The 12,254-nt window shown below is 39.9% G+C and overlaps 1 protein-coding gene and 1 pseudogene across 4 annotated transcripts in view; one reads left to right on the top strand and one right to left on the bottom strand.

The window, feature by feature from the left end:
• The window catches only part of LOC130297581 (uncharacterized), a 438,873-nt pseudogene that overhangs the window by 124,490 nt on the left and 302,129 nt on the right, over positions 1-12,254 (top strand).
• Positions 2,942-12,254, bottom strand: part of KCNJ16 (potassium inwardly rectifying channel subfamily J member 16) — a 67,578-nt gene continuing 58,265 nt past the window's right edge. For all 4 annotated transcript variants that reach the window (XM_056550196.1, XM_056550195.1, XM_056550198.1 and 1 more), the window contains one exon: positions 2,942-4,588. In XM_056550196.1, coding sequence (XP_056406171.1) covers positions 3,136-4,524 — 1,389 coding nt within the window. In that variant the 5' untranslated portion in view covers positions 4,525-4,588 and the 3' untranslated portion in view covers positions 2,942-3,135. The remainder of the gene's footprint in view (positions 4,589-12,254) is intronic.

Genomic DNA, 12,254 nt, shown 5'->3' with positions numbered 1-12,254 from the left:
GACGTCACGCACCCTGATGAAGCGCAGTAGCGCGAAACGTACATTGGGGTAAGTGCAGGTGGTACGTGGCTCTACATTGGAGATTATTTCCTACTTTTTGTGGACTGTATGCTTATACATTCCTAACCATTCTCTGTTAGGGTTCATACACCCTTTTCAGCGTACTCCCTGTTTGTGTATTTGTGCATACATATGTACTTGTTTGCATTTATGCTCCCAATGTGTGCAGCTGTATCCCCTGCCTTTTACTTAGTTCTGTGCACTGTGTCTATGAATTTTTTAAAGTATGTTTTTCTATGTATCTTTAATAAAGCTTTATATACTTTTGCATACCTTTTTGTGTTGCTGAGTATTGAATTTGGGTGGTTAACAGTTTGATTGTCTCAGCAACCTACAACCAGTTGGTTCATGTGTTAGGTGATTATGAAATAATCCACCAAAAGTGGTAATATGACGTTTCCTTAAAGCGCAACTGTCATGGAAATTATACCCCCCAGACTAATAACATGACAGTATAGATGATGATAAGTGTAATGCAGCTGTACTTTTGGCTGCTGTTTATCACTCTTCATCAGCAGGAAAATAGTTTTATCGTGCGGTCAGCAACAGACGGATAGGCGTGGCTGTGGATCGTAATGCCCAACCTCCGCCACGCCTATCCCCTGTAAGTGAGCGCTGGACCACTGTGTGAGTGACACACAGGTTCCCACCCCCCGATGTCCATGATGTGCGGGCCGGCGTGACTCCACTGAACCTATACATATAATGTGCACCTTTATGTTATATGAAATACAGTGCCCGTACTCCTCTTCTTTCTTCTCATTGTGCCGGAGACGCGCTGCTTCTGCTTTCACTATAGGCAGAGAGCTCGCTCCCTGCCTCTAGCACTGCGCAGGCGCACTGAGCTGGCGGCAGACAACGGGAGCGAGCTCACTGCCTATAGTATTAGGGGCACTGTATTTCATATAACATAAAGGTGCACATTATATGTATAGGCTCAGTGGAGTCACGCCGGCCCGCACATCATGGACATCGGGGGGGTGGGGACCTGTGTGTCAATCACACAGTGGTCCAGGGCTCACTTACAGGGGATAGGCGTGGCGGAGGTGGGGCATTACGATCCCCAGCCACGCCTATCCATCTGTTGCTGACCGCACGATAAAATTATTTTCCTGCTGATAAAGAATGATAAACAGCAGCCAAAAGTACAGCTGCATTACACGTATCATCATCTATACTATCATGTTATTTCCGTGACAGTTGCACTTAAAAATTTATTGATGTGCACAATAGAATGTCTATACAGTGAAGACAAGTGGAAAAGTTGTGTCATAAAGCAAGATCAGTCTTTATACAGTGTAGGAACTCATAGGTCTGGTAACTGTAACTGCACATGTGTGCCATGTTTTCTGTCAAACATGTATAAAGTGGTGTACAGTGAAGATCGAAATACACAACAAGCATTTTTCCCAAGAACATCTTATATTGTTTCTTATATTCCTTAAAGTGTACCAGTCACCAAATAAAACTTTTAATCTAGTGTTCGTTGTGTAATTAGCAGACCTTTCCCATTCACATGCTTTTAAAATTATCAACATAAATATGTATAAAATGTAATAGAAAAAATGGCCACTTGTTGGCTCTGTTCTGTTCCCTTCCCGCACTTAATACGGTGAGTTTGGTCTCTTTCCGGCCTGGCAGGAGACCAAACTCAGCAAGTGTTTCTCTGCACTGAGCTTGATTGACAGCCACATAGAGCCTCACTGAAAGATACACAGAGCTTAGGGTATTCTATTCATCACAGCACTGCAACAATGTGAGGGCGGAAGTAGTCCCCCAGCAGGCTTCAGTGATGTCATGCCTGCTGGGAAACGCTCACTTTCTCCTGCTGGGACACTGCATGTGAGTTATTACATAGTGAAATGTGAGAATGAAGTACAGTAAGATACAGAGCTTTTTAAAGCTCTAAAAAAATGTGGGGAGGGAGGAGTGTTAGGAGTAACATAGTCTGAGTTAGTTTAGAAACTTTATTTGGTGACAGGTACTTTTTAAGCTCTAATATTCTGTGCTGATTGTTTTATTAATTTATTTCTATATCTGTCTGAACTCAGTTTTTCTGATAAAGGGAATCCCCTATATATCCATACAACTAAATGATAACATTCCAGCTGCCTACGGTCATCAACACTGGAAGCTTTGAAGCTTACAACATGCAATGTATATACAATAATGCATTGTGCCTCTCTATGCTCCCCCAGTAGGCATTCGGTATTACCACAGAAAACGCCCTGGAATCCCAGCCACTTTTATCACACTTATAGAAATCCAGAAAGCTGAGATATTAGTAGCTGTATGATGAGGTGATTATACAGTGTAATAACAAATTATACTTTTTGATTCTTGTGTGGCACAGGCAAACAGAGTGTGAGCACCCCACCAAAAAATCTGAAAGGTCTGAGCTTTCTTTTGCCTTGTGATTTTGACATTGAAGGAAGTGAAGTTCAATATCAGAGTCATTCCTGAATTTTTGGATTATGAGTCTATGTTTCACAGAACATATCCACCCTGAAGTATCTTATTTGGGTGACAACCACACTAGGATCCATTCTTGGTAACTTCCTTAGCTCCAACACAGAAATGAGTGTGGTATAGTGGTAGATTTACAATCTCATGTGAACAGTCTTCCCAGACAAGGAAATATTCACTTGCTTGCCGAATTGCTTTATAGTCCAAAATGAAAAAGAAAAGATAAAATAGAGATGCAATATAAGGCCATATTTAGTGACTGTATAACAGCAGCACAACACAGTCTCCCCATGGCTCAAGTTAACTCAAACTAGATCTTAAACAGTGAAAGTACAGTCACAGCAGTGATAGGAGACCAAGAATGTCAAAAAGCGGATTCATTTATTCCCGCAAACAATACCAGTATGGGCATAAGAATTTTCACGACATTTTGTAATGATTTATTTAGTTATTTTTCTAAAACAGTTTTTATTGCTAATAAGGTGGCATTAGTGTCACCTAGACAGAAAATGTCTTGGGTGCATACTTTGTCTAAGCAGGTGCATCTCAGAGTTACTGTTCCAGAATTAATTTAAGCATTACTACAGTGTAATGAATGATCCTCTTCATTTAGGAATCTAATGACATTTTGCTTAAAGTCTTAAATACTTTTTGGTAGGAAATGCCTTCAGTGTCTTGTAAATTTTGGTTAGGGTCCACATGGTCTTCATAGTTGCTGTCTGTAGTATCTAGTGAGGACACAGTGGTAATGCTTCTGGACATGCTGGATAACCCATTGGGCATAGAACTTATATATGCAATGTTGAGTAAGTCATTGGATAATGAAGGGTTTGATGAAGCATTATGTAAGGCATTGTTCATTGAGCTGCTAGACTCAACAGTGGATAAGACATTAGTTTTATGTCTTGTAGGGGAAACGTTAGATAAGCCATTAGACTTGGAGCTAGTACAAGGACTTGCAGGCATGTTATTGATGTCCAGCTGCTTTGCACTGCAAAATGGGGCATAGTATTCTGTTATTTCCTCAAACTGCTCACAATCAACTTTATAATATTTTTTCTTTGCCTCCAAGATATTGTTGAATCTGAAGCCCCAAAGGATTTCACGGGGCAAGTAGGATGTTCGGGACTGATGGGATGTTCCAGTGGAATCCCCTGTATATACAAAGGTAACCAAGATTTCAAATCTGTCTGAAGCTAATGCTTTTCGATCTAGAGCATATAAAGGACTATCCTGGTCAATAACATGGACAACAGTAACTGGTGTGACCAATATGATTTGATCATTAACCAATTTAAGATCTTTGTAATCCATTACAATCCCTTTCTCATGATCTTCATTATAACGTAGGAGCTGGGCCCTCACATTGCCCTCAACCACATGCTTGGAACGGAAGTCACCAATTCGCCACATAAGACACAGTTTTTCATCCCGTACACCAACAAGAGCAAAGTAACTGAAACGTATAGTCTGCGCCCTTTTCCGGGCAGTAGCCATCTTGGCCATAGCAGCACCTATTATGAATGTGTCAATTATGCAGCTGAATACTGATTGTATAGTGACCAATATAATTGCCAGTGAGCACTCCTCCGTGACACAGCGGTTACCGTAGCCGATGGTTGTCTGTGTTTCAAGAGAGAATAGAAACGCTCCTGCAAATGTGTGCACATTGTCAATGCAAGGAGTTAAGTCCATGTTGCTGAGATCACCATGCTGAAAAGCTATAATCCAGAAGATCAAGCCAAACAACAGCCATGATAAGACGTATGATAAGGAGAATATGATCAGCATATGGCGCCATTTGATATCAACCAATGTGGTGAAAATGTCAACAACATAGCTTTCCCACTCTCCAAGGATGCTTCTGAAGTAGACATTACAGCTACCATCTATTTGCATAAAGCGGTGTTGGAAGGATTTCCTGTAGACTAAACTGTGTTGGTACCAAGTTTGCTCTTTTACGTTGACCAGTTTCCAGGTATCTGCAGCTTGACTCATCTTCGTGTTCAGGCTGAATATTCAGACAATGCTATATTCCGTCTTCATTGATCTCCTAAAAAAACTAATATTTTTGGAAGAATTAATACATCATATTCGATAATTTTTTAAGCTTTATTATTAAAACATATGGTTATTTCCCCTTAGTTACCTAAAGTAATTCATTTTTGCATTTTCTCTTGACTTAGACCACAAACCTTGTGGTCCTTGATTTTCAAGACATTATCATTTATACTTACAGTTGACTTGAGAAGCTGAAAAAAGTTGAGATTACTGACTTTGTGTATCTGCCATTATAAAGGGAGTTGTGTAAATGGAATAGCATTGGGAGCTACACGTTTCCGTAATTCCCATAGTTACATAAACATTATAGTTCTCTATACTAAAACTTTTTACACAACTCCCATTAATGCTAATTGGAGTTACTTAACTTGCGTTAGTCAGCCATATTGGCTCTTTTCGGCTTCTATACAAATCTACTTTTTATATTACTGGGCAAACCCCTTAAAGGGCTCCTCTGGTGGAAAACGTTTTTTTTTTTTTTCATATAAACTGGCTTCAGAAAGAAACAGTTTTGTAAATTACAATTCACATAGAAGAAAGAGATCGCACTCACCAATCCTGAGCAGTCATGCTTTATGCACAAAATAAAGCACGACTGCTCAGGATTGGTGAGTGCGATCTCTTTCTTCTATGTGAATTGTGTTCTATGGACATTGTTGGATCTTTTTGAGGTTAGCACCGCTAACCTCAAGCCGTGGGACCCCTGGCCATCAGGTGTGGTTTATCATATGAAAGTATAGAAAACAGGTAGTGCCAGTTGTTTCTACTCTACATTAAGACTGAGTCTTGTAAATTACTTCTATTTAAAAAAATCTTAATCCTTCCAGTACTTATTAGCTGCTGTGTACTACAGAGAAAGTTGAGTTGTTATTTTCTGTCTGACCACAGTTCTCTTTGCTGACACATATGTCCATGTCAGGAAGTGTCCAGAGCAGAAGAGGTTTGCTTTGGGGGTTTGCTCCTTCTCTGGACAGTTCGTGACATGGACAGAAGTGTCAACAGAGAACACTGTGGTCAGACAGAAAAGAACAACTCAACTTTCTCTGGAGCATACAGCAGCTGATAAGTACTGTAAGGATTAAGATTATTTTTAATAGAAGTAATTTAAAAATTTGTTTACCTTTCTTGAGCCAGTTGATATATAAAAAAAAAAAATTATTGTTTTCCACTGAAGTACCTCTTTAACCCCTTAACGACCAGGGATGTAAATGTACGTCCTGGTTTGGCGGGACTTCCCGCACCAGGACATACATTTACGTCCCGTGTATGACCGCGAGCATTGGAACGGTGCTCGCGTCATACACGGCAGGTTCCGGCTGCTAGCAGCAGCCCGTAATGACCGACATCCGCGATCGCGCGGATGTCTGCCATTAACCCCTCAGATGCCGTGATCAATACAGATCACGGCATCTGCGGCATTGCGGTACTTTGAATGGATGATCGGATCGCCCGCAGCGCTGCCGCGGCGATCCGATCATCCAGCAGGGCGGCCGGAGGTCCCCTCACCTGGCTCCGGCTGTCTCCCGGGGTTTTCTGCTCTGGTCTGAGATCGAGCAGACCAGAGCGGAAGATCACCAAACATACTGAGCAGTGCGGTGTCCTATACATAGCACTGCACAGTATTAGCAATCAAAGGATTGCTATAGATAGTGCCCTATGGGGACATAAAAAGTGTAAAAAAAAAAGTTGAAAAATTTTAAAATAAAAAGTAAAAAAAAAGTGAAAAATCCCCTCCCCCAATAAAAATGAAAATTGTCAGTTTTTCCCATTTTACCCCCAAAAAGGTAATTTTTTTAAAAATAAAAATATTTGGTATCACCGCATGCGTAAATGTCCGAACTATCAAAATATAATGTTAATGATCCCGTATGTCAAATGGCGTAAACGTAAAAAATAATTTTTGTCACATTTTATTAAAAACATTTTTATAAAAAAATGATCTAAAAGTTTTATATATGCAAATGTTGTATCTAAAAAAAAGTACAGATGGCGGCACAAAAAATGAGCCCTCATACCAGCCCTATATACGGAAAAATGAAAAAGTTATAGGGCGATTTTAGATTAATGATTTTGTTCAAGAAGTTTTAGATTTTTTTTAAGCGGTACAAAAATATAAAAGTATCTAGCCATGGGTATCATTTTAATCGTATTGACCCACAGAATAAAGAACACATGTCATTTTGACCATAAAATGTACAGTGTGAAAATGAACTCCTCCAAAATGTGCAAAATTTGGGTTTTCATTTAAATTTCCTCCCTAAAAAAATTTTTTTTTGGGGTTCGCCATACATTTTATGGTAAAATTACAAAGTACAATTGGTCTCGCAAAAAACAAGCCCTTATATGGGTCTGTAGATGGAAATATAAAAGAGTTATGGATTTTAGAAGGCGAGGAGGAAAAAAGAAAACGCAAAAATAAAATTGGCCTGGTCCTTAAGGTGAAAATGGGCTTGGTCCTTAAGGGGTTAAAGTATACCAGACCAAGAAAGTGAACTTTATACCATGTTTGTTCCTTTTTTTTTCTTTTCTTATGTTTTTTTTTGCATGCATCAATAAAACCAGAAGTTTACAACCAATGTGTAGAAAATGAGGAAACAGCAACAACATTTCAGATGGAAAACACTCATGGTTTTAATTGTTTTTACGTTCACGGCTTCAAACAATAGTTATTTTAAAAAGAACCACAAACATCAGGGAATAAAATCTGCTTGAATCAGAAGCTACTGGTTGACTCTGCTCTGGATTATGGACAGAATATTTTTACATCTATTGTGTCGGTTTATAAAAATGCAAGAACACCACTTTCCAGAAATATGTTCTTTTGGTTCTTGCATGATGAAGTTTTCATGTCTCAACAAGACTAACAAAATAGCAGATGATACTAGGAACATTTTCCTAATTGTCACAATCGTACAAAAAGTGCAGCTGCACAGCACAGCCGGGGACAGCGCCAAATATAGCAGCAAATTATTCTTCAGAACAGATAGCATTCACAACCCAAGAAGACATAAAGATATCTGGATACTTTTATTTTTTTTTTTTTTAAATATAACTTTTTTTAAGGGCAGCTGTTTTATCTTGTTTTTTTAACCTTTTTATATAATCCCACCCGTGTACTTAGAGCACACCTCCAGCCATAACTGGGCCATATGAACAAGAATATAACACCTACAATACGTATAGACAAGATATAACTGCTTTAATGCAGTTAATATAGATATATGAAACTATTACAGGCACGAAAGGCAAGAATATAACTACTATAATACCGCTCCTATGTACAAGAATATATCTGTGATAATACTAAAACCTGAAGTATAACAATATATCTATTATAATACTTTACCCAATGTATACAAAAATACCTACTATAATACATATCACTATTTACAAGAATATATCTAATGCTGCCCTTATGAACAAGACTATAGCCACTATAATACTGCTCCCATGTACAAGGATATAACTTACTATAAGGGTAGGGTCACATTGGAGGCTGTATTATTGTAGTTTTTCTTGTATGTAGGTGGGGGGGGACAGCATTATAGTAGTTCTATTATTGTACATATAGCACTTATGATCTTGTACATAGCAGGCAGCATTAGGGTATGCACTATAACGTAGAATCTGATAAGGTGGTTCTACATGGACCACTGTTTACATAGCCTATTCATCCAGCATATAAGTATCAAAAGAAGGAGAAAATGGAAGTCTCCGGATGTGCCTTAAAATGTAACTTTTACTAGTATCAATTACAATTATTAAACTTTTATAGGTGTTGGTTCATGGATAGCCCAATGGCAAAAATAAACAAAAGAGGGTGCTAATTTATGGAAGATTGCTGAGCCCAGCCAATATCCCTATAGCACAATCACTGTTAAAAATATATATAGATAAATACACAGCCAGCGCAGTCGCTGGAAAAGGTACATCACAAAACAAGGTATTGTTAGGATAGAATTACCGCCAACGCGTTTCTGTCACCTGTCACGGTGAGGAATATTTAACTATCTTATATTTGTCCAAATCGGTACCACAAAGTATATAGAGATCAATTAATGTATATGCCAAAGAATCCCAAACAGGAAAGCATGATACCAAACTTATATACAGACAGTGGAATCAAGCATGTAGCATATTGCCCCAGGTAACTTGTAGTCAATAGCACCGCCTGTAGGGAAAAGAAGTTTGCAGATCCACTATCTATGTTCATAATCCTGCGATGCACGGTTTCCACGGATCAGTTCCAGCGGGGAGATGGCGTCTGGAACCCGTGTGTGAGCTGGTAATCCCCGGCTCCCTGCAGGATTGCAGGTGTCTCACGCCGTCACTCTACTGATCCGTGCAAACCGTGGATCGCAGGATTATGAACATAGACAGTGGATCTGCATACTTCTTTTCTCTACAGGCGGTGCTATTGACTACAAGTTACCTGGGGCAATATGCTACATGCTTGATTCCACTGTCTGTTTATAAGTTTGGTATCATGCTTTCCTGTTTGGGATTCTTTGGCATATACATTAATTGATCTCTATATACTTTGTGGTACCGATTTGGACAAATAAGATAGTTATATATTCCTCCCTGATGACTTCACTGTGACAGGTGGCAGAAACGCGTTGGCGGTAATTCTATCCTAACAATACCTTGTTTTGTGATGTACCTTTTCCAGCGACTGCGCTGGCTGTGTATTTATCTATATATATTTTTAACAGTGATTGTGCTATAGGGATATTGGCTGGGCTCAGCAATCTTCCATAAATTAGCACCCTCTTCTGTTTATTTTTGCCATTGGGCTATCCATGAACCAACACCTATAAAAGTTTAATAATTTTAATTGATACTAGTAAAAGTTACATTTTAAGGCACATCCGGAGACTTCCATTTTCTCCTTCTTTTGAGCATTAGGGTATGCTCACACGTGCCATATTCAGCTGCGTTCTTTCTGCAGCTGATCTTGCTACCTGTTGACTTCAATAGATAGAAAAAAACGCAACAGCAAATATGTAGCAAAACACAGAACGTGTCAACAGGTAGCAAGATCAGCTGCAGAAAGAACGCAGCTAAATACGGCACGTGTGAGCATACCCTAATGCTGCCTGCTATGTACAAGATCATAAGTGCTATATGTACAATAATAGAACTGCTATAATGCTGCCCCCCCCCCCCCCCCCCCCCCCTACATACAAGAAAAACTACAATAATACTGCCTCCAATTAACAAGAATGTGACCACTATAATACTGGCTCCTAGGTACAAGAATATAATTATTATAATACTTCCCCCTATGTAAAAGACTATAACTGCAATAACACTGCCCCCTAAGGACAAGAATATAACTGCTATAATACTGTACAAAGACATAGCTACAACAGTAGTGCCCTCTTTATAGAATAGCACTGAAAGGGTAGATGTATTTTTTATACTTCACTGCAATTTCTCATAATGAACTTATCTTTATTTCTTCTCACACTAATTCAGGCCAGTAAAGTGTTAGGGTCTCTAATGTGCGATCAGGCATTCCAAGCCTCAATAATGGGATGGAGATGTAAAATATCACAATAAAAGAATTTATATTTAAACATTAAGAAGTTAGACATAAATAGCATGGAGCAGCAGACACTTAAACAAACTTAAAAGTCGTGCAACGAGGCAGCAATTTGCACTCGAATATCTTAGAGAAACAAATACAGTGACATTTAATTCCTCTAAGTGAAACCAGACTCCATAAAAACGCCTTGGAACCGCTGAAGTTTGACGCTATAATAAGCACCAGAAGTGTATAGTTCAGCCGATTATTTGTGTCTTATATTTCCCTCTAGATCTAAAATGAGATTCCAGCGCTTAGCACGTAATAGTACTGTTCAACAGGCTTCTGATTAACCCATTTTCTGCCGCAAAACATAGTTACAAGCATTACTGTGCATGGACCAGCAATGATAATATGAATGTGCAGGCAGTGGCACTCATGGAAGTGCAACAGCCCTTTCACTGTAGTACTGTTTTCGCCTGGCAGGGCTGAGGTGCAGTACCAGACAAGCCACACGGTCATTAAGTTGCATGAAGAGACTGCTAGCCTTCCATTAAGCCCTGCTGACACCTTTTATTCTGCTCACTATTCTGACTTTTTACTAGGAAATCTTAGAATTGAGTTAATTAAATTAAGGAAGCCTTCCTTGAAAAACAGGTATTTCTTTATACGAGAGATCTGGTGATTGATTACATGTCACTGACAAATGCTGTGAATTGAGCTGTGCCTCCTGATGACTCCACATGGTGTAGATTCGAGTAGATAGCAAGATTGTTTGTTTGGGGATGGGTTAATGTAGAAAAATGCGTTATTGGAGGGGGCTAAAATTTGCAGGAGACTCCCTGATAAAGAGGACATCCTTCTGTGACGCCGATCATTCTTGGTATTTTAAAGGAAATCTGTCATCAGAATCACCCGCACTAAACCTGTTACACAGGCTTGTAATGCGGGTGATCCTGATTAAAACGCTTCTTACCTGGTTAAAAATGGTTCAGCTGTTCTTCAGATATCTATATATTTAGTTTTCTGTTATTCCCTGGCTTGGGACTCAGTGGGAGGTGTTATCATCTCGGACTCGGCTAAACGTCATTCTAGCTGGGCGGAGCGGCCGCCCGGCTCATGAATATTCATGAACTTATCCTCGTAGTCTAACTCCTTTTTCTAGGTCTGGTGGGGAGGGCCGCGCATGCGCCGCGTTCTGTACACCCGGAAGCGGCGTTCTCCCCCCGGCTTCACTCGAGCTGCGGCCCAATACAAGTAAGAAGACGGGCTGCATGAGTGAAAAGCCGAGGGGAGAACGCCGCTTCCGGGTGTACGGAACGCGGCGCATGCGCTGCCCTCCCCACCAGACCTAGAAAAAGGAGTTAGACTACGAGGATAAGTTCATGAATATTCATGAGCCGGGCGGCCGCTCCGCCCAGCTAGAATGACGTCTAGCCGAGTCCGAGATGATAACACCTCCCACTGAGTCCCAAGCCAGGGAATAACAGAAAACTAAAGATAAAGATATCTGAAGAACAGCTGAACCATTTTTAACCAGGTAAGAAGCGTTTTAATCAGGATCACTCGCACTACAAGCCTGTGTAACAGGTTTAGTGCGGGTGATTCTGATGACAGATTTCCTTTAAGGGAAATGCTTTTGTATGGTTTCAAGCAAAATGTTGTGTCAGGATTCGTTATGGATCGTAAACAAAGCATTCTGCCAAGGTGTAAAGTCCACTGCAAATTCTGGAAAAGTACAGGTCGTCCTGGACTAATCACATTTCTGCAAGCATCTGTATTTTTATTAGGGGGTAATCTGACATGATCGCAGTAGCACAGGAGTCTATTTATATGCTCGGTGACCAACGATCAAGCCACCACAAAGTTCATTGAGGAGGGTCAGTGCCTAAGGAAGAAGAACACAGCCTGCAGGAGACTGCATGAAAATAAGCATGTCGACTGCAAAATTATTCAGTCTTTTGCCTTTTTAGCAATGCTGGGGTCTCTAAAGGAAGGTTCTATGTGGCCAAATATCTATCATGCTACCAAACATAGGGGGAGCAGACCTGTCTCAAACTTGTCTATATTATATACACTATTAAAAAAGATCCATATAGGAAAGAAATCTGACTGGGTTTCTCCCTGCCCCAATTTA

Source organism: Hyla sarda, chromosome 13 (genome assembly GCF_029499605.1).
Source record: "Hyla sarda isolate aHylSar1 chromosome 13, aHylSar1.hap1, whole genome shotgun sequence".
Lineage (NCBI taxonomy): Eukaryota > Metazoa > Chordata > Amphibia > Anura > Hylidae > Hyla > Hyla sarda.
The sequence above is the reverse complement of the archived record's forward strand: the minus strand, read 5'-3'. Positions and strand labels throughout refer to the sequence as shown.